Source organism: Plectropomus leopardus, chromosome 6 (assembly GCF_008729295.1).
Source record: "Plectropomus leopardus isolate mb chromosome 6, YSFRI_Pleo_2.0, whole genome shotgun sequence".
NCBI lineage: Eukaryota > Metazoa > Chordata > Actinopteri > Perciformes > Serranidae > Plectropomus > Plectropomus leopardus.
This window is the reverse complement of record NC_056468.1, coordinates 13,621,466-13,649,323: the sequence shown is the minus strand read 5'-3', so window position 1 is coordinate 13,649,323 and position 27,858 is coordinate 13,621,466. Positions and strand designations below refer to the sequence as shown.

At 40.3% G+C, this 27,858-nt stretch overlaps 1 protein-coding gene across 1 annotated transcript; it reads left to right on the top strand.

Annotated features, from left to right (window-relative positions):
* The first annotated feature begins 1,464 nt into the window (after positions 1-1,464).
* Positions 1,465-27,858, top strand: LOC121944267 (anthrax toxin receptor 1-like). Its single transcript, XM_042488008.1, has 18 exons — positions 1,465-1,964; positions 5,324-5,395; positions 5,501-5,572; positions 6,143-6,224; positions 6,376-6,409; positions 7,616-7,695; positions 8,351-8,419; positions 9,063-9,143; positions 10,359-10,419; positions 11,938-12,036; positions 15,694-15,763; positions 15,871-15,949; positions 17,518-17,613; positions 19,149-19,190; positions 20,119-20,214; positions 21,196-21,363; positions 22,321-22,401; positions 25,768-27,858. Exons 1-18 carry the CDS (start codon positions 1,807-1,809, stop codon positions 26,191-26,193), a joined length of 1,866 nt encoding a protein of 621 aa, XP_042343942.1. The 5' UTR covers positions 1,465-1,806; the 3' UTR covers positions 26,194-27,858.

The following is a 27,858-nucleotide window of genomic DNA, read 5'->3' as shown; positions in this document are numbered from 1 at the left end:
AGCTTGAACAGAAACAGAAGTTCCAGTTTCTTCTGTGGTTAGGATAAATGCTTCCAGCCACCAATAACTTTCAGTGGACGAGTATTGTTTTAAAGGGACGGGTCATCCTAAAATCAGAAGTACATATTTTTCCTTTGACCTATAGTGCTATTTATCAGTCTAGATTGTTTTGTTGTGAGTTGCCGAGTGGTGGAAATACTAGGTGTGAAGATGTACGCCTTCTCTTCAATATTATGGAACTAGTTGGCACTCGGCTTGTGGTGCTCAAAGTGTAAATAAATAAATAAATAAATAAATTGGGGAAAAAACAAGAAAAAACTCAACGGCAATGTTTTTCTTCCAGAAATCATGACCTTGTTGTGAGCAGTTTCATGTAGGAACTATTTTCTTTACTGAATCACACCTGCAACCGCATCACTGAGCAGAAAGCAGCGTGTATCTACTCCTGAACTGTTAATAAGCTCAGCGGTGCAAGGTGAGTTAGCAGTAATGTCCATACCTTCTGCGTCCCCATTGGTTTCCCCTGGTAAAAATAATTGGAGCACACCGCAACTGTCTTTAAGAGGTGGTGGTGCATTCATTTTAAACTAGGTAATGTTAAAAACGTAGTGTTATCTTGTAAAACAAGACAACCTAAGGCATCCATTGGTGCTGACCGTGTTGGCATAGCATGTCAGGAGGAGGGCAAAATAAAGCTCCAAAGTTTGAGAGGAATAACTGCTGGGCCACTTTCATATATGACAGTGGGTCTGATGAGTGCCGCTGAGTCTCCCTCAAACTCGAGAAGGCCTTTCCCAGTAAATGTTTTGCTGCTTACAATCAACTTCTTTAAATTTAAGCTATGATTATTACGATTTTTTTGAAAATGACAGTAAGCCTATTTGAACAATAGACAAATAGACTATACAGATACATAACATATTAAAACAGCATTGTTGTGGAACTAAAAATGTTAACTGTACCAATATTACTCTATAAACATCAGATAATCACTAATATTAACTGTTAAATAAGAAATCAAAGTATATCACTAAGCGATTTCTTTTTTTCTAATACTGACATAGTTTTTAACTCACCGATATACTACAACAGCATAATGGAATTCCCGAAATTTTGTGATTGCTTTTTGTTTTGGTGTGCCAGTCGAAGAGTTTCAGTGGCCCCGACTGGCCACCCCTTCTGCCACTGCTTTACAGACTTCACAAAAGTTAAAGTTATTGCAGTTTTACAGTATTTTGGTGTCACAGAGTTTACATCGTAAGTTGTCTGGTGGTTTAAAAGCAGCCACCAGCCACTTACCACCACTAGGCGGCAGGACAAGCCAACAGATTCTGGTGTTTCCACTGTATTGTCTTCATCACTCTTTTCCTCTGCAGAGAGAGAGAGAGAGAGAGAGAGAGAGAGACAGAGAGAGATGACAAAAAACAAAGAGTTTTACAAAGACTCTTGGGGTAAGACATCCAGGGTCTGAGGATCTCTCTGCTGCATGATCTTGTCATTAACAAAAAGCAGTAGGAGGTTGTGGAGCTCTTCTCATCTTTGTGCATGCTGTGTTGGAGCCAGTGATGAGAGGGTCCCAACAGCAGTGAGACCCACAGCACTCAAGCTTTCGGTCTCCTCTTTACTTCTGAATTACACTCATTGCTCTCTTTTGGATTATTGCTTTTTTCTCTCTTTTTTTGAATGCTGAAGACATCTATGGAGGATTGACAGAAGAATCTGCAAGGAGGATTAACTTTGCAACTTTTTCAAACCAACTTTTTCTTCTTTGAAGTCAGTTTTATAAGATTTTATTCGTCTGGAATAATGCCCCCGTGCTGGAGTAGAAGCTCCTGGTTTCCAGTGGTGTTTGGTGCTGCGCTGGTTGTTCTTACATCTGGCAATGCTGGACCGAACCAGGACAGGAGGCAGGCTGCGTCCTCCTCATGCTTTGGAGGCTTTGATCTCTACTTTGTGTTGGACAAGTGAGTTACCTGACACACACCACTTAAGAGAAGGTGTATTAATAGGATGGATTAATAGGATAGCTAGAAGTAAAAACAATTCATGTTAAACATTGTTCATCTTATAATTTGACTGAGCTTGACTTAAATATTCCACTCACCTGTCTCCGCTTACAGCTTTAAGAGTTATTTAATGCATGATAAGAAATGAGAAAGTGTATTAATTTGTGTTGTTCTGGTGCTTTTTCCCTCATGTTCTGCCAAAAATGTTTTCATGATGTCATTCTGTTATCGTTACGCCCCCTGGTGTCATGTTATGCAGGAAAATGGATGAATGGGCCGGTGATGCATTGTTTTGATAGGCCTTGATCTACATTTCAGCTTGGATTCGTCTAACATTACAGATGGTAATGGTTAGTGGTGTGTTAGGTGTTCCCCCATTCATCAGTCAGCTGCAGGCTGCAAGCACTTTAGCAGACTGTTGTGTTTGGTGTTCATCCTTATTAACATAACATAAACCACGTGGGCAGGTTTTATCCAGAACTGCCACTAGTGCATCCTAATATCTCCTTATCCTCTTGGACTTCTAATGCAGTTTGAGTGCCTGAAGTAGGGCACAGGATGTTTGTTCTCCCTGCAAAGCTGGATACATCGGTTTTGATTAAGAAACAGTTTCCATGTTTATCTAACCTGTTTTTTTTGGTAACCTCTGTGTTTCCTTTTAGCCATGCGTCATTGATCAAAACATGATCATACCAGCAACATTTTGATGGGGCACAATATGCGTCCTTTAATTTCTTATCGTTCTTGCAGTTTTCTGGGGGGCACACGATGCATTAGTGCGTTTTTCATGCTCTACATATTTAGCTAAACAAGAACTGAGCAATCTCATCAACAAAGCCAGTCAAGTGGAAACAGTTTCTCAAAAGGGGTCAGTGTCACATATAAGCACTGTTCAGATGATTTTCTTTTGACTGGGACTCCGAGAGAAATAAATCTATATTGTAGATAAATACACACACCGACAGTTAACTCACCCAGGCTGTTGCCTTTGGACTGGAACAGAGCGCTTACCTTATGACATTTGTGTTTTGCAAACCTGGCTTAAAACTACTTGTTTTTATTACAAGTTAGAGTGTTTGCCAACTAGGTCAACAACAAATGCATCATCCAACTCCTCATTTTTCTTATCTGGAGGACTGCAGTCTCCCTCTCTCTGTAGCTCTCCCTTCAGAGATGGTGATGGATTTTCCAGTTGTCCTACATTACATGCTGGTGCCACCTCCAGGCACATCACTATTTCTCTGGGGGGATATTAGGCAATCGTGTGTAATAGAGAGTATTTGTGAGCATGAGCCATGTTTTTACAACACAGATTTATATTAAATTTGTAATGTGTCAGTATTCATTGATTGGCACGGGTTCAATGCAGCTGCTGCTCTTTTTATTTTTATTCGACTGCCTTTTCTTCAGGTAAGATTTTAGCTCGCTCAGCTGCAATTTAGCAGTGATGTCCTCCACCTGCCCTCACTGTACCTTTTGCATTATCCTCCTGATCCTTCTTCTCCTATCCCCCTCTTTGTTTCTGCACTGCTCTTTCTCCATTACATCCAGATGTTCCAGTGTTTCAGCCTGTTGGCTGGGATATTTGTGCTGGGACTTGTGTCATGGTAACAATGGAAAAAATAGGTGTTTTGAGAAATGTTTCAGGGGGGTTTGGGGTTATAAAAACAGTTTAAATGACAGACATTTTGATAAGCATTGACACTGATACATGCAAGCTCGCAATCTATTCTTTACTGATCAGAGACAACCGTATGTTGATATCTACAGATGATCAGATAATTAGATAAGACGATACATAATCAAGAAGCTAGTCTCCTTAAATCTTTACTCATTTATCATTCTTTCCTTACAGAGCAGGATACAGAGGGCTCTGTGGCCATTGCTATACAATCCAATGAAAACATCAAGTAAAAATGTGAGGAGTTCATTGGCATACAGGGAACAGAGTGCAAGATGATTAACATCCACCGTGACCTAGTTGTGATTACAGAGCTGGTTGCATGAAGGCTTAATGAGGGTACATTCATCTGACTCCAGTAACACTGGTATAATTGCAGGTGCATTATAAAGATGTTAGCAGTAATCCGAGGAGCTCAACATCAAAACTACTAAGAGAAAACCAGCTGTGCTGCCCAAAGCATTTACTCAACCGAACTATTCTGCATGCTCTTTCTATTTTCCCTTCTTTCGAAGTCTATACCATGCATGGTTTACTAACGAGCACAGGCGCAGGGGCAGAAAGGGTCAGTGGGTGAGGATGGCAAAAAAGATGCAAAATGACGACTTAAGGCACAAAAATACTAAAGATATGTAAAACAACTATAAATATATGCAAAACAATTACAAAAATACACAAAGATACTACTAAGACAGGTGAAACAGCTTCTACAAAGACACACAAAACAACTACAAAAAGACTTAAAATTACTATAAAGGGATACAAAAGGACTACAAAGAAACACAAAACTACAAAGAGATGCAAAGCAAATAAACCGAAAGTAACTATAAAGACACACAAAAAGACCACAGAGATGTATAACTTCTACAAGTGGACTCAAAGTCCACAAAGTGACTCAAAACTACAAGATATAAAATGACTACAAAGAGACATAAAACAACTACAAAGAGGCATAAAACAACTACAAAGGGGCATAAATTGACTATTAAGGGATGCAATAGGACTACAAAGGGATGTAAAACTACAAAAAGATGCAAAGCAAATTCAAAGACACACAATGACTACAAAGAAAGACAAATGGATAAGAGACTAAAACTACTATAAGGGGACACAATGACCACAAAGACACTAAAAAAGAACAATTAAATTACTACAGAAAGGAACAGAATGAATACAGAGACTAAAATAGAGGCATTATGTGACTACAAAGAGATGCAAAAAGACTCAAAGTGACTGCAAAGAGATAAAAAATAACCCCAAGGAGACACAAACTACTACAAAGAGACAAAATGACCACAAGGAGACAAAAAAGACAACAGGCACAAAAAATCTACAAGAAATGCACAATAACTATACATTGACATACAATTTAAAACATATGCAAAACAACTATAAAGAGAAAAAAGGGAACAAAAAAGAACTTTAAAGATATGCATCATTTATAGTTATTTTGTGCCTCTTACTGTCTTCTAGGTTCCTGCTTCTATGTGTGAGGGCCACTGTCTCATAATCCCTACAAGGTCTATTGATAATTTGACAACGCTCCAACAGCAGTGCAGAGAAGGGGGCGTGTATCTTAAGATGCAAAGCAGTGATTGCAAAAAAATCCTCATTAATTTGTCTTTTCTCTTCTCAGATCTGGGAGTGTGCAGAATCACTGGACAGAAATCTACAACTTTGTTGAACATCTCGCCCATAAATTCTTAAGGTAAAAAAAATCATCATCGTGTCATCAAGAGTCTGTGGGAAAGTATGTAAAAAGAAATGATCCCTGATTAAACAGAGCAACATTTTTATCTTCTCCTTGAACCAGTCCACAGTTGCGGATGTCCTTCATTGTGTTCTCCACCGAGGGAAGGATCTTAATGAGCCTGACAGAAGACAGGTGGGTGCAGATCCCCTCAAAACAGATTTTAATTCTTAGGTTTTTTTGTCATGCAGCTGAGAGGAATAAGTGTAATGCCAGAAATGGACACATGCCACACAGTTATGATCCCTCTGAATTTTCATAACCAGGAAGATTCCAGACAGATACTTTCCCTTGCTGTGATCCCTCTTTAGTGTCGCCAGTCTGGACAACTAATTCATCATGTGATTTTTGACACATTGTGGGCAATTTATGTCTCTAATCTTTCATCAGCTGCGTGTCACAAAATATTTCCACTGTTTCACTGCATCCCTCATATCTTCCTCAACAAAGAGCTCATTTCCTGTCTATCTGTGTGAGAGTTACTCGAGCCAATACAAACCAATGCTGTTTCAATCCATTCATCTGTTACACATTGCCGGTATTTTCTGCAAATGCTGCCCTTGTGGAAACTATTATTCTGTTACCACGCCTCGCAGAGTCTGGTTGTTGTCAAAAATATGTTCACAAGTGAATCTGACAAAATAAATATTTTCAAATATATTGGATTATCAGCAATGTTGATTATCTCGTCCTCTGTCTGTTCAGGGAAAAAATTCGTAAAGGTCTGGAGGAGCTCCACAGGGTTCTTCCAGGGGGAGACACCTTCATGCATGAAGGCATCCTGAGGGTGAGCTGCCGCTACACAACCAAACTCCAAGCTGGCATCTGCCTTGTCTCAATACTGGCTCGGCTGTTGTGTTAGAACACAGATCAGTTCCTTTATGCACCGCATGCTACCAGACAGATAATTTCAAACCAGCTTTTCTTTTTTGCTACAGGCCAGCGAGCAGATATATTATGGAAACACTGAAGGTGTGTATTTCTTTTATATGCTGAAAACACAATAAATTGTTTCTGGCCTATAAACCAATTTTTACAAGTAATTTGGATTAATTAGAAGTATGTTTTTGTTTATTTCTGTGGGTATTTGTATTAGGTCAGTGGTTCCTACCTGGGCATCACAAGATTTATCTGAGGGGTTGTAAGATGATTAAAATGTTAGAGGAAAATAACTATACTAACAGTAAAATTCCTGCACAAAATTGGAGCAGAGAAAAGGTTTTGTCTTTCAGTATCTGAAAAAATTGGATTGGTCCCCGCCTACAAATTACTCAAATTAAACAACGTGCTCACAGTTCAAGGTCACATATACATCTTGAATGAAGAGCTTTTAGTTGACTTTTGATCATTTCAAAGTGTCACAAGCCAAAACGGTGTTATGTGCAATGTGTGCACAATACTGTGTTCAGTGTAACTGAGAATATCTGCACGGTACATCTGATGTTGTTTTTATTTAGACTGATGTGTTTTTAATGTAATGGTGTGACTATTGTTTTTATTGTAAGTGTGGAGGCATTATCTGTGCTGTGCTGAGTCAGAGACAAATTTCCCCTGCAGGGACAATAAGTATATCGTATTGTATCGCATCGTATCGTATCGTATTGCATCGTATCGTATCGTATCGTAAACGGGTGGGCAAAGCGTGGGTAGACAGTTTTTTGGAATAGGAAAAAAAATGCACACACTTCATTTCCAATACACTAATTAATTAAATTTCAGTGTAGAGCTTTGTACAGTGCATTCGCTCAGCCCCATCTAGGTCAGGCTCTTGCTTCCTCTCTGTTTATCAGAACACAAATGAGACAAAAATTAGCTAGCTAGTGCACCCTGCGGTCCCTCTGCCTCACTCCCCGCTGCTATATAGAGTACTTTGCCAGGAGGCGGGTGGGCATCAGTTCCAGAGACGGACCTACAGTTATCACAAACCCTGGCACAAGAGAGGTTTTGGATTTGCTTCTTGACTTGGAATTACCTATGTGAAAAAGTTTACTAATTCCTGAACAGGAGACCATCAGGGACATAACTGAACTCATAACTGTAGGATTTAGATACTATCAAAAGTGATTTTTTGCATGACTACAAAATAGCAGTAATCTTAAAAGTGATGGATAGTTATTTGCTATGGAGGATAAGAGTGTGACACTGCAGGAAGGATAACCAAATTCTCACTGTCTGCAGGTTATCGCACTGCCAGTGTTATCATAGCTCTGACAGATGGAGAGCTGCATGAGGATCTTTTCTACTATGCTGAGAGAGAGGTGAGTGAGACAAAGAGAGATCAAATGGATCACACAAATTATAACCAGCTGAGCATGTGATGGACCACATCAAACAGACACCCTATACATCACCACTTTGATCCTCTTACTTTAGTCTGGAAAAATGGGGGTCAGAATGTCTGTCAGATTTATACATCCCATATAACCCAGTCGTTTTCTTCACATCTGCACTGGGATCTAAGGATTTATTTGCTCCTCAAACCATTCAGGGGCTTCAGGTAAAGGTGTGTGACAGTCTGAGACTTTAATCCCCTTTGAGCGCCCACAGATATGTTGACAGCAGGGATGATGTGGAGCTGACATTTCCAGTAGATGGAAATGTTCCACTTGATGGCTGTGGGAGGCCTTAAATTGTCAGTCACTGTCAGATTCAGCACCAAAAGCCACAGGCATGAATGCCTAAACTAAGTATTTGGCTTGTGTTTTCTGTTATATGACGTCTGAATAATATTATTCAACAGGAACATGGTGTTGCCCAACTTCTTGTAAAATTTCATTAGAGGCCAGATAAACACATTTTTTTTTTCTTTCTTTTTACAATGTTGTGGATGATATTATGCAATGCAGAGGTGTAATTGAACCCAGGTGTTGAGCTTCTTCCTGTTTTTGCCATGAATCTGTCCCTACTTGACAGGCTAACCGCTCACGGAGTCTGGGTGCCTCTGTTTACTGCGTCGGGGTGAAGGACTTCAATGAGACACAGGTGTTTGTTTTGTTTTTTTCACTAAATTGTATTCTGTACCTTAACATCTCACGGCATTTAAGCTTCAGGGGATGAAATCCCTAGTTTGAGTGTAAATTTAAAGCTTTGAAATTCATGCACAGCTCATCCAAATTTTAAAATCCCTATATGGGATTGTCCATGAGTCCCATAATGGCCCCATGCAAATTGCCCACATGGGTGGGTTTATTCAAGTGGGCCCCATGTGGGTTATGCTAGGGCTACCTGGGTACCAAGTGGGTATGGGCCCAAAATGGGCATCTAATCTGGGGCCCACTTGGGGATGAAACTTGTGGTCAGTCACATATAGGGCCAATTTTTCAGCCTATTTACTACCCTCAGGTACTTGTTTGACATCCAAAAAGGACATCAAATGTCTCTAAGCAATCTTGTAGCAGTTTGTTAGCCTTATGATTACATGGTGAGTCAAGAAGCCCTTTTTTTTTAATTATGTAGTGGGATATTTTTAGTGTGTCCTCTGAAGCAAGGAAATTGGGTAACATTGTTGAATGTGTTCATATGAGCCACTCCTGTGAACAATTATGGTTTAACTTTGACTAATTCTGTGACTCTATTAACCAAGTGTGCATTTGTCGCCTGTTGTAATATCTGATTTCCTCACCAGCTGGCTAAGATTGCTGACAGTAAGGACCACGTCTTCCCAGTGAATGATGGATTTGAGGCCCTGCAGGGGGTCATCGACTCGGTAAGCATTTCAGCTCTGCCAACAAAACTGCCAACAGCACCAGTTCCTCATAGAACTTGTATGATATCCTACAAACATGCAAACACAACACTTCTTATCATATCCTACAAATAAGCATCCCAACAATGACTTCACACTCTTATTCTACTGTTACATAATTAGGGAAAGTTACAAAGTTTGGGTTTAGGCAAGTAAAGTTAATGTGGTTAGGTTTAGAAAAAGGAACATGGTGATGACATACTTTAAAATGACGTCAAAGTTCACTCAAAGTTCACCCAGTTCAAAAACGCGCATCTCCAAGGGAGGATGCTGTGACCCTTCCATCACCCCTACCTGCCTCCATGTGTACTCCCATCAGCACATACGTCAAGTGATTGCAGCCTTTCAAAATACATGAAATATGTACAATTTTGGGTGTGCTACTTTTGTAGGAGAACGTACGAATGAGAACAGCCTGACTAGTTATATTGAGGGCCAATAGACAGTTGAAAAATAACGTGTTTTTGAGGTCCACAGGAAATCATCTTGCTTTAATTTACGAAATATTCCCCCATCATTTCTTCTTTAGTCCATCAACACATTGCTCAAATAGCACACAAACAAGACAAAGCAGGTTTAAAGCACGATAAATTATTCTACCCATAGAGCCCAGCCAGGGACAGACTTCCAGGAAAACCTGCTGTGACTGTGACTTTCCTGCTTTTGATCATCACAGCTGACTTCTGGCCAAACATGATCAAAGCATGTGCTGTATCTCTTAAGACCCATCTCGATGGTGTTGACTTAAATTTTTAAATTTGTTAGCCCAAGAACTGAAAACCAGTTTGTCATGAAGGGGCTGTTACTGGGATACGAGGTTTGTTGAGCAGAGTTAAAGGTCAGGCAAACTGACTGTCATCTGGATTAGATTAACAGCAAACCCAAAACTGTTGCTTCTTATTCATGTGAGCCAGGCAGTGGGTCAGTCTTCCTTGTCTTCAGGAGTTGGTATGTTGCTAGAGAGCAGGAGTATCTGCACATCTCAAATGAGAATAGATGGAAACATCCCACCCAGAGACCTCAGGGGAACAAGGTAAATTGATAGGTACATAAATGTGACGCCTGGGGCTAAAACTAGTCACTCTGTTTAGAAGAGAGTGGATAACCACGATCTGATAGAGACTGTTGAAAAAAAGTCCAACATCTGAGATTTGTATGTCTCTTCATCTCTCTCAGATCCTGAAGAAGTCCTGTATCGAGATCCTTGCAGCAGAGCCCTCCAGTATCTGTGCAGGAGGTAAGGCGAGGAAGATTTACCTCCTTTTCATCCTCATGAGGCCACTTCATTAACTAAATCAGACAGTAGCACAACTTAGTCGACCCTACATGATTTAACCCTTATTGACATTGGCTTCCTCTCGTATGCTTAAAACTTACAATAATTTTAAATATATTTCCTGTTTTTCTGACTTTATTAAAAGCTAATATATCATATATAAGACAGGAAATAAGGAAATGTTTTGTGATTTTTATGTTGTTATGTGGGCTATAACGGAACAAATATTTGCCTAAAAGTCACGTACAGACAAAGAAATGTGGTAATATTACCTATGTTTTGGGTTAATTAGACCCCAGAGAGGTTGAATTTCCTGTCAGATTACTTGAACAAACTACATTAACAGAAATTCCAATAAACAAGTTTTCTGACTGAATCTGTGAGAGGTTTGTGCTGTATAAAAATAACTGTCCACGCCAGTTACAAATATAGCCTGACATTGCAAGACCAAAATCACAAATGCAGAAAGTCTGGAACCTATCAGTTAATTTTCAGTTTTTTAGGGGCATTATCAAACATGTGACATAGCGTTGAGTGACCGGTGACAGGTCTGCCGGGGGTAGATGGCCAATTTGAGCACATTAGGCTGAGCCTTGACACAAAGCAAAACACTAAACCCTGAGCCATGGAAAATGTAATCAGACTACAGCCTGTTTAACTGGTATTTTATGAGTCAGTATAACTTGCCACATCCTGTCCGAAGTATGGCAAACAATTAAGTGCATTTGATTGTAATGCTTTTAGCAAAGACATACCCTCCAGTTCTTCAATACTGATGCGAAGGAGGCACTTGGTTGTTCCCAAAAATGCCTCAACAGTGCTCCTCTTGGTGGTCTTTATCTCAAACACACCTCATATCAGATAAACAGTTGTAAATGGGCTGGCACACCAATCCAGAGCAGCAAGAGCTGCTCACGCAGGCAGTGTGGCTGCTAAAACCTGTTAACATGGTCCCCACAAAAAAAAAAAAAAATTGATCCGCAATGCTAACGTCGTGTGTCTCGAGTGTTAGGAAAAAAAAAATTCTACGCACAAGACACATCAGTCAGAGCAAATAAAACATGATAAATATCTATTATATTTAACTATGTTTGACAGCTGGGCTGCAAACAGAACATTAGGGTTGATAATGACATAATGCCAGTATAGGCTATGGCTACAGTATGTTTGTAACTTGTGTCTAATGTTAGTCAGTATATCGTTAAATATACAACAGCATTTTAGTAATTGTGAGACAGTTTTATTGTTTTCATGTGTTAGGTATTATACCCATATGTCAATACTTCTCTCTGACAACCAACTCTCACTCTCTCTCTCTCTCTCACCAAAGGCCTTTCAAGTCAGTAACACTGTGACAAGCCAGTAGTGGCTATTTTCAAATTATGCTCTAACATGATGATATGTTTGGGTTTTTGAGCCACAAAACCAGTTTATGATGAATTCATTTTCAATTCTTCATTCCTCCTCTCCTTGCTTTAGAGACCTTTCAAGTGGTGGTGAGAGGAAATGGATTCCTCCACGCCCGAAACGTCGATAAGGTCCTGTGTAGCTTCCGCATCAACGACACTGTCACTAAGAGTGAGTAAAACATCTCTGAAACATCTCCTCAGTGTTGAATTAACACACTGATACACTACACACACTATTTCATCACACATGAGTGTTTTATCTGAGTACACATTGACTCAGAGATGATCACTCAGTCCATTTGTAGTAAAAACAGTTGGAGTAAACACATGATGTAAAACTCCCCTAAATTACACCTAACTGGGCCTCCCAAAAGTCGAACAGCGAGTCAGCCGCACAGCTGGAATCTTCTGTGATCAAACACGCAGCCATGCTGGTGTTACTGGGCTCATGTCTTTTTCTTAAACAATACATTGTGTAATTTTACAGCCTGGAAAGAAAACCTAAAGAAGAGTACAAGAGAGTAACAAGTACCACACAAGAAGCAGAAAGAGGAAAAGGCCTTTAGGATACGACCAGTTTCCTCACGCATTTTACTGGTGGTTGTTAAAACCACTTCCTACCAGGCATGCCACAGTAGTTGCAGGAGGTGTTGGTCTAATTACAAAGCAAGATATTTACCAGCAATGAGGTTTCAAACAAACTGTCAGCTCCTGTGAGGGTGAGGTGTTGAGCAGGCGTGTTTCTTTTTTATCTTGACAGCATGTTGGTGCATCCCTAAGTCTTTATCAGTCAACTGGAGGTCACTGTCTTTCATGTACTCTGATTAAGGAATGGATTAACTTTTTTTTTTATCTGGAAAATTCCTGCTGTCAGCTCTTCTTGATTCTATCCAAGTGGTCTGTTTTGGAGTTCAGTACCATTTTGCATGATGGTTAACCATCTTCTCTGCTTTCTCATGTTTATACTGTATTGGGCATGCATGATAGCACACATGCAGAACTTATTAGCTATCCAGAGAGGCTGTTTTCTTCTTTTTAATAGTATTTACTTTGGTGACGCCATCAACATTCAGCACAGGCATCTTGCACTTTAAATCAATTTTCGTAACAAAGTAAAGAATAAAAAAAGTCGTATTAATCAAATGTTAACAATTCCTCGGAATCATAATTGTTTCTGCGTGCTACAACATCCAACTTCCTGCAGACAAACAGCGGACATGGAAACAATTTGAGTAAAATTATCTCCTTATGTCAGTCCCATTATACTTGCATCCTCCTCCTCCAGATTCATTCACTTCTCTGGATTGTTTACACACAATCTTCTGGAACTTGTTTACCTCACATCAGGGGTAAACTTTAAATATACATAATTAGGCCAGCTCACCCGGAGAGCAATGTGATTGGCTATAAGGAAAATCATTTCTCTTCTTTCTAATGCATCTTAACTTGCCCTCCCCTGATTCCCCCACTTCAGCCCTCTGCAAACTGCATACTGTGCAAATATAGTGAACAGTAAAAGGGAAAGCAGCAATATGTAACTGCATGTGTTGAGCAGATGAATCAGTGTTTGACTTTGTGTCTCCAGGAAAAAGTAGCAGCAAATACAGTCAGGCAGGCTGGGATTTGGCAGGTCCTATCCATGTCCAATGTTTTAGTGACAGATGTTGCCATGGACAATATTCAAGTGAAAAATAGAAGGCAATTACTTTAAAGAAATAGTTAAACATTTTGGGAAACACATTTTTTGCTGAGAGCAAGGCACAAAGTCTGACAACCACTCTTGATACCACTCTCATGTCTGCATAGCCTACTAAATATGCTATGCTAAATGAGCTAGGTAATTTACACAAATCATCTGAATTTTTCAGACTGCCCTTGCATTTGAATGAATACAGTTCAACTATTTGGCCTATTTGCTTTTTTTTTTTTGCTTATAATTAGATGAGAAGATTGATATCGCTGTACTGCAAATATGGAGCTACAGCCCATCAGTTGGTCTCCCCTCATAAATTAAAATGCATGCATTTCTAACAACTCAAAGATGCTGCCGTCGTCCCTTAACTGTCTGTAAGCTGCCAACTAGAGATGTAAGAAAATAGAAACACTTGAGTATTGTGATGTTAAGTATTGTGAAACTATATTGATTATTCAAAATGACTTTATTTTTAATTAATTTGTAATTTTCAAAGCCTCATCTATCTTCGGTCATTTGTCTCTTTCACTCCATCGTAACAAAGAGATCATGGGTTTATGAATCAATTGATGTATAGTATTAACTAGATACAGGATGGCAAGATGACATCTACTCATTACAATGGAGTTGCTTGCTTGGTGCATACACCAAAAGACTTCTGGGTTTACATCCACTGTATGCGGACCACTGAATATGCACAGCTGCATTTCTACCAATGGCCCAAATCACGAGTTCCCACTCGGTTCATAGACCTCACATCATGATGGCATCACAGATTTTAAAATCACTTTTCTCAGCTCGAGGAAAATTTTACAATTATAAAGCCCAGATGGATCAAAAATTCATAACAGGAAGAGTTGCAATTGCTCGTTTGCAGATTGAGGTGTCCTGTCAACAGTTTTACAGATGTGTCTTTAACAATGGTGGCCTGTGAGGAAAATCCTTTTTGGGCCGCAAAGGAGTTTTTTCGCAGCAATATCGAAGTGGTGACTTGAAACAATGAGAAACAACGCTAAGCAGCGTTCCTGGGGGTCTGTCCTAAAGTCAGATTTGTAAAAATCACAATCTATGGAATTACTTACATACTTACAATATTGACTTGTAACCCTTGTATGGTGTACTGTATCACCAAATTCTTGCCAATACACAGTCCTGTTGCAGACAGTCCATACCGGTGAATAGTCTCAAAGACTGTGAGCAGTAATTCCAAATAACGGTTAAAGTTGAACTCTGGGCACTTGCCTGCCCCTCACGGTAAAACATGACCTCTCTATACGCTTGGGGAATAAACTGTCCAATAAAACATTATGACATGGACTGCGGACGTTTGCCTGTATTATTATTGCCAAAGGATTTAAACAGTGGAAATTTGCAGAATCAGGTCTCATCAGCTCTTTCGTTGACTTTGCTGTAATTTGTTGTTTAAAGGGCTCTCATGCCTTTTTGTCACGCTTTAACACCGTGAGGCCATTCTGAGTGTGAGGTGGGTGCAGAGATGAACTCTGAGTGGGATCAAATCTGGCCCAGTTTCTGAGCTGTTTTTGGCAGTGGTGATCGTCCCCCCTCCCCTTCATCCTGCATGGTGTTTCGAGAGAAGAGCAGTCGCGACTCATGCGGTCGCTTGTGTTGATTTCCTCAGTTCTGGGGTATGCTCTCCCCCTGCCAGGATAAACAGACAGGCTTGGGCGACGATGCTTGTTGGAGCAGCTTTTCTAAAAGCCAGCTGGACAGGGATAGGGCCTAGATTTGACTGAAAAACAAAACCTGTCGTGGTACTGGTGTTTCTGAGAGTTATACAGATGTCTGCAGACTGCAGACAACAAAGCATTTGTCTTGACGAAACACTCCTCTCAAATAGTTTGTTGATCGAATTACAGTGAAAGATGTGACATCATTTAACTTCTGTTAACATGTGCATACTTATTCAATTACGATGAAGTCATGAGGCATTATTCAGTCAATGAACTATACTGTAATCCGTTTAAACTATGACATAAACTGAAAGGTCAGGATGAGTAGGTAAAACTGGTTCAGGAGCCTAATTTGTCTGTGAATACTCCTGACTATTACCACAAGACAAGACAGGAATGTTTGCTTCTTTTTTTCATGACCCCTTTTCCTCCCCTTCTCTAGTGGTAAAGCCTTTGGTTGTGGAAGATACATATCTTCTCTGCCCCGCACCAGTGCTTCAAGATGAGGGGATGTAAGTCCAGTAATTTATTTAAATAAATGTGTGGTTTCATATGACACCATCCACTCTGTTTTTCTACTGCACAAATGGCAGCTGAGGCGTTTGTTTTTCTTTTCCAGGGCAGCAAACCTTTATGTCAGTATGAACGAAGGTCTCAGTTTCATCTCCAGTTCGGTCACCATCACCACTGTGGGCTGTGTGAGTACAATATAATGTAACTGCATTTCTCCATCCGCACAATAGAGCGGGACGCATATCTAGTAGCGTCAAGGTAGTTGATGAGGCCGGTGTAGTACCATGTACCTGTAGATGGTTAGGTTACAGAGGAGGACATGGGTATTACTGTTCTACTTTCCAGTGGTTTTTTAGCTGATAGGTGGTTATTCTGTAAATGGCCAGAAAAAGCGGTGGGTATACCCTGTATACTCTCCAATACACCACTGAACATCCATTTATCTATGTTAACTTTCTGACAACTCTAAAGTAGCCTAACGTTTTCCCTTTGCTTCCAGCCTTAATGATCAAGTACTTTTTCACTGTACTTCACTTTTCACACTAAGCTTTACTGCTACCAGTGTTTACCCAACTGTTTGTTTTTTAATGTAGTGTATTTCAGGTCAGCAACTCAGCTAACCGAGCAAGCACCGTCAAGTGAGCGCAATCAGCTCTACATAGCTTTTCTGCTCACTTTTGCCAAACAGTATAGAGCTACGTAAGTCATTCTAATATTTGTAAAACTCTTCAAATCACTTTATGAGCCGCAACGACCCATCATTAGCCAAGATCTGTCTATCGTGATAACACTGGGGCTACACTAGCTAATGCCGCTAATGATTATCTGAGACAGTGTGGTGATTATGAAAGTTATAAAAAAAAACCTGGCATACAAAAGAGAATGGTAAATATCAACAATATGTACAAAGCTAAATGTGAACAGTGAAGTAGCGTTAACTAACTTAGGGATGAAAAAGCACTTTGATCACTGGGAGCTGACAGGAAATAGACAGACATAAAATTCAAAAAATGGATCACGCTGCATTGTACAAGTAGCCACAGATTTAGAAATCCTAGAAGTGAGTCCTAAAAACTGGAAATCAGTTCAAAGTCAGCAGGTTGTTTAGATGGGTTTTTGGTAAAAGAAGAGATTTTAACATTTTATTCTACAACATAAAATGAATCAGTAAGTGCTCCATTCGTGAACTAGAGCTGTTAGGCATCTTAAAAAAGGCTATTGCTAACAATCAGCAAGTAGGATGTTAAGTCATGTGACCAGAGTGCTTTTCATTTGTGAATATTAACTTGCTGAACAAAATGTGTAGGTTAAGTATCATAAATATTTGTTTGCCACAGAGCTTATTTTCTGCAGTAATCCAAAATCCAATGAAGAAATCCCATAGGCTTTTTGACAAAGGCAACATGCAATGATAACTTCTTTGTCATTGTAAAGACAATCATCATCCCAGGAGCACTCTTTGGTGCATTCTGTTAGAAAGAAAGGAGAAAAACCAACACCAACAATAGACAAAAAAAAAAACAAAACAATTCAAACATTGCAAAACAAATTTAAGATGTCAAAATAATGGATGCAAATTAATTGAAGTATTTCAGCATCAGCTGAATCATAGTCCTTAAGCACTGATCCCAAGGAAGATTAAACCAAAATAGCCTCTTTCCCGAAAAACCCATTAAGCCTAGAATGGTTTACTTCTTTTTTAGTGCTCTCCATACTAAGGGAGTCTGTGCTGACGTGTCTGTCTCTGTCACAGTCTGATGGGACAATCCTGGCCATAGCTCTGCTCATCCTGATGCTGCTCCTGGTCTTGGCTCTCCTCTGGTGGTTCTGGCCTCTCTGCTGCACTGTGGTGAGTTTTCTTAAAACAGTAGTGCAATAATAACAGGCACACACGCTGCTTTACAGATAGCTTATGGTCTCCTCTTTTCAAATTTTAGACGGCTTCAAACACTTTTTTCTTGCGGACAATAAAGGGGATGGAAATGTCTTTACCAGATCTGTTTTGTCTGGCTAACGCCCCCTGAGGCATCTTATTAACCTAGACAACATTCCCATGGTGAGAAGGTTAGGGTCTATGAGTCAATAAAGGCATATGGCCTTTTTGTAACCCTGCAGCTGAATTTTGGCTACAGCCGGGTGAACGTTTGTGTTTAAGTAATTATGCTGCTGTTGAAATAATTTGTGTTTCCGCAGGTCACAGCATGTGACCTCCGAGTCTCACCTCTCAATTCTACCTCAGTATACTAACTGGGATATCTTAACTGCTGAGGCAAACTCTTCCATCGGTTACGGAGCTGAGTAATTTAAATTTCCAGCTCCAATGTGCTGTTTTGTGTTGATATCTTTGTTACTACGCAAGTTTTACAAGCAAGAAAATCACAGGAAATGAAAAGTTCACGAAAAGTATTTTCATGACAGTCAGCTGCTCTAGATACACTAAAAAGAGGAAATGCGCCTGGAAAAAACACATGCCTGTGCCATTATTTAGACAGTGGCCCAACTGCCAGCATCACAGTATTTCAGCAAACTCTCTTGTAACCAGCTGCTCGCTGTCAAGATCTGTATTTCTCCTCTCAAATGAGTTGCAAAGTGTCTCTTCAGAATCCACTCCAATGTTTCCAGCGCTGGAAACAGGAAAGTTGAGAAGTGCCAGAGAGAGATGTCAGCTTTTACAACATGGCTATCCCTCCCTTTACTTTTTCCTGTTCTTGTCCATTAAGCTGAAAATTCAAGTCTGTGTGCAGCGAGTCTGTTTAGGAAAGCGATGCGAGGTTACCATGGGGAATCACTTTGCGTTCCAGGATTTGGAGAAGTGCGGAGGAAAATCACAAATAAGAATCAGAATCATTTAATTTGCAGAGTGCATTTAATATAGAAGAAACTATCTTTATTATACTGTTGAAAAAAAAAAAACACTGAGCTCATGTGGTCACGAGAAAAGACACGAGGAGAGCAATGCGTGAACTGAAACTGGAGATGCTTAAAAATCCTTTCTATGTGCAATCATGGTGTTAAAGTATAAATACTATAATACTTTCTGTATAACATTGCTCAATACAAAACGTGAGAGCAAATAATGCAGTATTTATAAACCTGTTACTCTTCACTTCTCCTAATCAGCAACTTCTGGCCGAAAAATCTGGATAGCAGATTTCTAGGTCAGTGCATCGCTCTTGTAAAGTCATAGAGGCTTAGAGGAAAAAACAATTCCTAAACCATGTGTTGTTGTGTAACTATCTTGTTGCACACAGCAGACACATTGCTGTGACTTGCAGATTATATGAAAATAACTGTCGATACATGTGTTTGTGACTTTTTCTGCTAAGTATAACAACACTTCCTCCCTCCTTCTCCTCTCATGCAATCTTTTTTTTCCTCCTGCAGATCATCCATGAGCCCCCACCTCCAGCTGTGGAGGAGAGTTCGGTAGGAGCTGCACCGTCTCCACCACTCAGTCTCTTTCTTATGACTTCAAAGAAAAGCTCATCATTTACGATTCAGACAGCTGCCACTGTTTAGGTCGTCTATTTGTTCACTTTCTTCGGACATTTTGAACCTCAATGGCCATGCAGCGTCACTCACTCGGTTCTTGACCTAAAACTCTGATTTCACTCATTTAGTAATTCATCCATTGTGAGTTAACGCCCTCTTAGAGTAACAATGAAAACCTGATTTTTACTGTTTTTTTTTATTCTCTTCTTTTTGTGACTTCATGTCATGTTTTCCAAATTACTTCCTGTAGAGCTCTTTAGACTTTCATTGAATATAATGAGAAATTATACTGACTAACAAGTTGTTTTTTTTTCTTTTATTTTTTTACATAATTTGATCAACAAATTCATGGTATTAACACGCATTTTGACTGCTGTAACTCACAATGCACAAACTGAAAGCTAACATGCGACTGTGGAACACATCAGGCTGCATTTATTTGCACCAGTTAAACTGAAAATTAGGTTTTACTGGTACATTTTTTCCAAAAATCATACTCGAATGACAACCATGGCCTCACAGACAAATGTCAGCCCTCATTATGGCTTCCTCTGTCTGACATCCTCATAGATTATGAGTCAGACAGGGTGTATTAAAGAGCTAAAACATAACAAGTTTGGCCAGTGGGTTTATAATTTCCTCTGATCTCACAACCAGTACTGAGGGGCCAAAAAAAGATCTGGGTTTGGAGTGGGGAGGGTGGACAGAGGGCATTTATACCAGCTACCCATTCATGTAAAACAATGAAAAGTTAAATTACCTTTTTATTATCCTTTTATTATTCTTTAATGTAGCTAATAGGCCTGTCAAATGTCTCATTTAATGTAAAAAATATAACTTACTCCCTGTCACTCTCTCACAGGATGATGAAGACTTTGAAACGCCTAAGAAGAAATGGCCAACTGTAGACGCCTCCTACTATGGAGGAAGAGGAGTTGGGGGAATCAAAAGGATGGAGGTGAGATCAAGTATATCATGTTATCTAAACTAATCTGTTGTGTTTATTAAAGATCAAACCTTAACTTAACTTGTTGAGATGCTAAAGGTTTACCCACTGTGGTTTTAAAAAAGGTAGTCTCACATAGCCAGACCTGTCTTCACAGTGCTGTGTCAGCTGAGACTGGTCTAGGTCTTCAAATGAAGCCAATATGGAAATTGAAAAAAAAAAAAAAAAAAACAGTCCCTCAAAAAGGCCATTTGAGGCTGGCTACAAGAGTGGGTCAATCCCCATAGACCCCACATGTTAAAATGCACAAATTAAAAGCAGAAATAAACGTGTACAGCCCGGTACAAAGAGTGTGAGGCTGCTTCACTGACATCCAAGGTGACGTTAAAGTCTATAAATCAGATCCACCCCTCGCTCCTTTGCAGCTTCAATCTCTTAACCAAATATGGTCACTTCTGGCTCTAGAAAACCAAAATGGTGACAGCAGAAATGCAATAAACCAGTGGGGGACATCCATAGTAGCTACATCCATTATTTATACATGCTGTGAGAAGTACTCATTATTGTTTGATATAGGCAGAAAAGCACTCTGGGTTGTTTGTATTTCTCTTAACCAATTACAGCTGTGTTAGGTGGCACTGAGCCCAGGATGCAGTGATGCTATCCTTGCAAATCAGTAGCACGTAGATGGAGGACGGGGAGAGGAAGTCCCGCTGAATGGGAGGGTTATACCCATAGTCTACATGCAGTGAGTCAGACTGTTGAAAAAGTATATCTAACAAAGGACGTTTGATTAATTTAAGACCACAGCAATTACAGAAAAGCAACACTAGAGCTCCCTTTGTTGAAACAAAGCATCTCATCTATGGATTTCGAGTCAGACATATTCACAGTAATAGAATCCTGGCCATCTATTTGCAAAAGATGTAAAACATTAAAGGCAGTGTGTGTCACCATCATAAATCTCTGACTCTCCATACTCTCCGTTATCAGGTCCGCTGGGGGGAGAAAGGCTCCACTGAAGAAGGAGCAAAGCTGGAAAAGGCCAAAAATGCCAAAGTGAAGATGCCTGAGCAGGAGTATGAGGTGGGCCCCACACGGGTCCTCAACAACGGCATGCATAAACCCCCAGGGCCACGCAAGTGGTACTCACCCATTAAGGTAAAGTACCAACAATGTGGACAGCAAAAGGCATGTTTGGTCTGCAGATGCTCTTTCAAGTCTCATGTTGACATAACTAATAATGGCGAACATTTAGGAATGATTAGTTTCATCAGCTCAACATGGAAAATAATAAATGGTGGAGGATTTGAGAGATATTTGTAATACAAAGGCTGTAAAGATAGCTCGGCTTACATTTAATTTATCAAAGCATTCGTGATTGTTTAATAGCACTGCTAGGACAGATGCTTTTTTTTGTCAGCTGTAGCATGTGTACTGCACGAAGCACAACATCTGTTACAAGTTATTTCATGTTAATCTGACTGGGGATATGTAAGTAATAGCATTATTAAAATGCCGTAGTGAAAGTAGCATGAGATGTGTTAAGGTAATAATGCTTAGGTGACTACTGGCACCCAGTCCCTTCCTCGAGGGCCAGCATGGGGTTAAAGGAGTCAGTCCAAAGCCTGCAGTCAGCAGGGGATTGCTAATATAAACCAGACTCCTGTTGGACTGACCTCCAGGGAGCAGGGCTGCACAGCCAGCAGTTTTGTGAGGGAAAACAGCTGCATTTTCTGCTCTTATCCTCAAAGTATTTGCTGTGTTTAAAAACGATGAAGTCAGTTCACAGAGAACTGAAACCACATCAGTTTGTCACTGTGAAGTGGCTGTGAGAATTAGATAATAAGGGTCATTTTGCTTCAGCTTGAGATAGTTGCGCAGTGTGGAACCTGGAGCCTCTTCACATGTATGCATGTAGACAGCGAGGGACTCTAAAGTCTTTAAAGGGACCTATACTATGTCTATGGATGAATCGTGCATCCAGAAAAATAATATTATTATACATGACGACATTCAAATACTTTCATATTGAATAACTTTCCATAACACTTAAGGAGAGAAATTTTAAGATTATTGTGATGGTTTCAAAGTTTGATTTTTTTTCTCTTTCCATAGAGCAAACTGGATGCATTGTGGGTGCTTTTAAGAAAAGGCTATGACCGTGTGTCTGTGATGAGACCTCATCCAGGTGACAAGGTAAGAGTAACTCAAAAGCCGCACAGGTAGGCATGAAAACATTCATCAGCCTGCATATTACCAACTGACATGAGGCCTTTGGTGTGAATTAGCATTTGGCAAAGAGGGAGATTCTTTTGCATCTGAAAATGTTGAGAAAATAGACCAGCTGTTAGCAATGAAGTGTGCACAGCAGAGAGGCTCATGGGAAAACTTGCGGTGAGTTGGGATTTAGACTGCAGCGTCTGGCTACAGTGCACTGCAACGTAAAGACGTCTGGGGAAGTCATTATGAAAAGGCAAATGTAATTCCTCAAAGGCCAGCTGTAGTGGAGGGGGATAACAGTGCGATGACCTCTACTGTTGGCAGCTGACACGTAGTCTGAGACTGTGGGATCTACAAGTGTTGAAAAAATAAGTCTGAGGGAAGTCTGTATTATAATCCTTCACCCGCAAGAGTTTATGTAATGCTTCATCTTTCCCCGAGTAAGAAATGTTGATCTAAAAAGCAGCCAGGACCCTAAAATTGAGATAAAATCCCCAGAAACAGTCAGATTCAGTCCACTGTTTTGCCTATTGCACATTTTAACAAGTATTTAGCCTAATTTTGTGTAAGGTTACTTTGCTGTTTTTGTGGAATTTAAAGTATATATGGTCTGCTTCACTTGTGAATGTACAAAAAATCAAGTCTGCTGCAGGCCTTTAGTGTGGGAAGAGCTTTGGAAGAGTAGAAAGCTGTGTGCTGGGGTTACAACCCAAAGGAATAAAGGTAGAAAAGTAATATTACATGGTTTATTTGAAAAGTGTTGACGATACTAAGCACAATTTGTCAAGCTTTCTTTTGCATTAAACAATACAAAAAAATGTAATAAAATGTATCCATCTGATGTGATGGTACAGACATTAAAATACAAATATTTAACTGCAGTACAAGTGTCGTAGCTACAAGTGGTACTTGTGATAACAAGTTGACAGAATGCCATACAATCTTACAGGGTTTTTTAAGAAGTGACTTTTTAAGGGTCCGTTTTAAAATGTTTTATGGACCAGCTGACCACACGTTTCACTAACATAAAATCCACCCCAGCGCTAAAAAACATTTTAAGGAACAAAACCCATTTCATTTCAGTGAGATCACATATTTGGCTCCTACATTGTCTCCAACACACCGTTCATGTATGTTTACCGTGTTCTGATTTCTTTTAGCATGTGTGTTACATGCTCGGTTTGGAGTCATGCCCCTTATTCATTTTCTAATTTAATTTAGTACAATGTAAAATAGTATGGTATGCTTTGGCAAATGGTCAGCAGTTAGGTTTATATAATTTGCGCTAATTTGTTGATGTGGTAACTTTCAATATTAGTTACTACTATTAGTTACTACAGTTAGCTGCTAGTTGACGTTCAGCTCCTCTGTGTTCAAAATAGTGTGCAGACAATCCCGCCCCAGACTTTTAATGTGATATGCTCTAAATGTCACATACAGCTCCTTTAAGCTTTGGCTTTTTTTTATCGACCTAATGAATCCTTGTTTATTTGCCATTGAGTCAGCAATGCCAGTTTATCTTGCTTCCTGGTAACATTGAGTTAGACACTGAGGAAATGCACTGGCAGTGTAGCAATATGATCGGTTTATGTAACGAAGCACGTGATGCTGCACAAGAAAAGCAATCAGCCTTGAGGTCAGGGAATTCAACCTTCAACCTCACTTTACTACACGTTCAGTCAAACTATGACATGCTATTCAGAGGGTTACACCCCTTGCTCTCCCCCCACAGTACAGTAAGTACAGCTAACACACCACTCTGTAATTAGACGTGTGTGAGTGAGTCCTCCACACTATAAAGCTCTTCATTAGTGCACTGGAAAAACAGCTCGGCTCTACTATCCTTGATGATTTGCAGTAAACAAGCTTGTTCTGGTTGCAATTAGGAGTCTCTTGTCAAAGCCTTGCTTTTATAACTTCCCTTAAATGAATGCAGCAGTGGGAGGGAAGAGGCCAGTTGATCCTCCTGCCTGCCTGAGAGAAACCCGAGTCAGGTTCCTGTAACGTGTCATGTATTTTTGACCCTCTAAACATCGGTGTGTTTTTAGTAATTAAGGAATAAAACAGGGCATAACACAGCAGGTTAAAAAAAAACATTTTTCTATCACATATTTTCTTAGTGATTTGTAAGTTTACTGTAACAATGATACAGTGCAGGAGTCCAAGAGACGTAAAGATCCTTGATAGTCACTGTCTCGCCGCACTTAACGAATAAAAAATATAATAATTAAATAATTAATTGTATTTTTCCATCCTTGCTGAAGGTTTATATGTATGTAAGAATTTGGCTGGTTTTGTCTCAGAGGTCATCTCGCCCTGCTGGTAAATGAGAGGCACAGAGCAGCGCTGTCACCTCTTATCAGTCCACTGCAACTCCCTGATCACCTCAGTGCAGCTGCTCTCGGGGTGTAGCTTGTTTCTGGAATATGATAGTCTCACTTGCATGACCTCACTTTGTTTTGGACAGGGGGAGAGTGGTGGCAGGTCATTTTGTCAGGCTAAGTGGAGCATACGCATAATTGCCCCAAACTAAAGCTGTGATTGAGACTTTCAGCGTTTATAGAGGCACGTTGACATTATAACGGTCATGTAGGTGTGCGTGGACAACAGGAGAGGCTTCTTAAAGTGAAAGACACAGAACCATCTGCTGTAGTCATCAGATCCATGAGGATTGTAACAGAAAGCAGAGGGACTAATCTAACACTAATTCAGCTGTCGAAAGAAGAAAGTTGTGTTTTGTCAAGGAAATCAGATTTAGAAAAGTTTGCATCTGTGAAGGGTTTCCTCTGTGTGCACCACCAGGCCTGCAAAAAATTCTAGGGGAAACACGGTTCACTATATTGTGCCCTTGAAAATCCCCACAATGTAAAGTAAAAAAAATAATGTTCTCTACTTTCTTCTAATAATTCCACAAAGCAATGTGCTGCTTTTCATAGCCTAGATGTAAAGGTTCACTTTTTCACAGCATACATTTTGACTCGGGGAAATTCACTGAGTAGCATGCCCAAAACCATTGTGGACACTGGCCATTAAATTGGCCGCAGTGTTTTCAGTTAAGTCAGCACAGTCCACTGATGTCACACCACCATGTGTCACACACACAACACAAAAACCCCTCGTCCAATCATTGCTCTGGACATAAATGGACATGCCCATCTCGTTATAGAAGTGGAAATGTGGTGAGGAAAAAAAGAAAAATTTTGCATGCCTTTGGAAAAACAGGTCTTTGAGAGGCCTAAAACCTATTAGAGATCATAAAAGTGAAACATAGTTGTTGTTTATACAGTGCGTTATTTACGGTCACTATGTTCCTCTAAAATCTGGTCTGTTTTCAAATTTCAGGGCAGATGTATGAACTTCACTCGCACAAAGTCTCCCTCTGCCCGCTACCCACACTACAACCACCACGCATCTCCCATCTACAACCCTCCCAGCAGGAGTCCACCTCCGCCTCAGGGCACCCTCCCACCAAGCCCCAACAGCGCTCCGTCATCTCCAACGTTCTCCTTCTCCACCCTTCCACTGCTGCCTCCAACACCTCCTCCCACCTGCACCACTCCCTCCCCACCAATCACACCTCCCCCTTACACCCCACCCCCCAGTCGGGCTCTTCCTCCGGCTAACCTGCACATACCTGCCCCGCCAGCACCCCCACCCACCCCTCCACCCTCTGCCTCCCCGACCGGCTCCCTGCCTCCTCTTCCACAGGGACCTCCTCCGGGACGAGCCCCTCCACCTGCTCGCCCACCTCCTCGCCCTGGCCTGTAGGGCTCTGAGAGCAGCAGATGAGTTTACCAAGATTTAAAAAGGCACCGACAGTCAGCACATGACCATCATTGATTGTACCTGCGAGGACATGCGAGTGCCTCGCGCTGCGCTCAGTGGGCTGTGGCTTTTCTGCCTTGTGAAGTAAAGCAGAGAGAACTCGTTTTCAGCTATTTGTCTACAATGACTTTGGTACACATTTAGCCCAACAGTGCAATTGTTCTGATGCTTGAATTACACAGACATTCCTTACAAATGAGGTCATGCCGGCCAGCTCTAAAACATTTGCCTCCGTGCTCCTCAGAGCTGCTTCAGGCCCCGTCGTCCCCTCCGAGAGCACGCAAGATTGGATGAATCCTGACCAAGCAGAGGAGCAGCAGCTTGTACTAATGCCTCTGTACAGGGAGCACTGTCATGTTCAAAATGATCATGACACCAAAATATGTGCCTGTGTAACATTCCTATCTTTTCTGATAAGAGACAAATGGCTCATGTTACAAATGTTCCTCACAGGATGATTTAGAAGAATCTGAAAATCCCTGATTTTTTACTCTTGAATGTTGAGCAATTGCATGCAATGGTGTTTGAGTTGTTCTTTTTTTATAACGTTTCTACCTTGTTTTATACAGCACGAATGCATTTTTTATTTGTATTTTTATTGATGAGTGGACCACAGTTTTCATTTTTAAATCATAAAAATAATGATCGCTGATAACCCATGTACAGTGAGCGTACAATCTGAACTTGTTAAGCGTTTGACTTCCGTGACATGTATAAATCCAGCCTAATGTGAGACACAGCTGGCTTATTTTTGTGAACAATGGGATTTAGTCACTAAATTAGCTCTATTACTATAACCGACCTGGCCGAGATGACTGCAATCACAGCATATGCTCCGTCTATCATTACATGGACACAAGTATGTCAGAGTCAGGGAAATGCTTTGCACATCATCTTGCTCATCCACCCACGGCCTCTAGCTAAAGTTGGCTTTATGAAACATTTTGATATAACCATGTGTGTTCAGATATCTGTGTGTGTGTGTGTGTGTGTGTGTGTGTGTGTGTGTGTGTGTGCGTGCGTGTGTGTGTGTGCCAAAAAGGAAAAAAGAAAGTCTACTCTTCATATTCATGACTGCCAGTTTAATCAACTGAAACAAAATGATCCAGTTTTTTGTTTTTCTGTACAAGGTGCTTTTAATATAAGCATTCTGTTTCATGGGTCAAATAAAGTTCAGTGTAGACTGATTAGAGGTTAATATGAAGCTGTGGTGATCAGATGAGTCTCAGCAGAAAGCAGTGACGACTTAAAGCTCGGCTTAAGAGGTCAGAAAGTCTTTCACTCAATGCATCTTATATAAATGTCACAGTAAAACTAAAAAGACTGTATGTAACTTTCCACCAGTACAGTACAGTATGTAGACACCTTTGTTTGTTTCATTCAAAATGAAAGTAAACAATTTAAATCGGACTCTTTGTCTTCCTGTATTTCTCTTAAAATACAATTATCGACCTGTAAACTGTCCTGATTTACTTCCTGACAACGTAAAAAAAAGCCACTTTGCTCTCTAAGCTTTCATCAAAAGCCTGTAAAGAATTTAACGGGTTTTTCCCCGTATTTCCTGGAGTCACTTTTAATCCACAGCTCCTCCTTTTCCAAACTCAGCAG

Excerpts from the sequence above, each read along its gene's own strand:
- LOC121944267 (XM_042488008.1), top strand. The coding sequence starts at position 1,807 with ATGCCCCCGTGCTGGAGTAGAAGCTCCTGGTTTCCAGTGGTGTTTGGT. Across the intron at positions 15,764-15,870 it reads GTGCTTCAAGATGAGGGGAT|GGCAGCAAACCTTTATGTCA; the intron begins GTAAGTCCAGTA and ends TTTCTTTTCCAG. Across the intron at positions 20,215-21,195 it reads GGGGAATCAAAAGGATGGAG|GTCCGCTGGGGGGAGAAAGG; the intron begins GTGAGATCAAGT and ends CTCCGTTATCAG.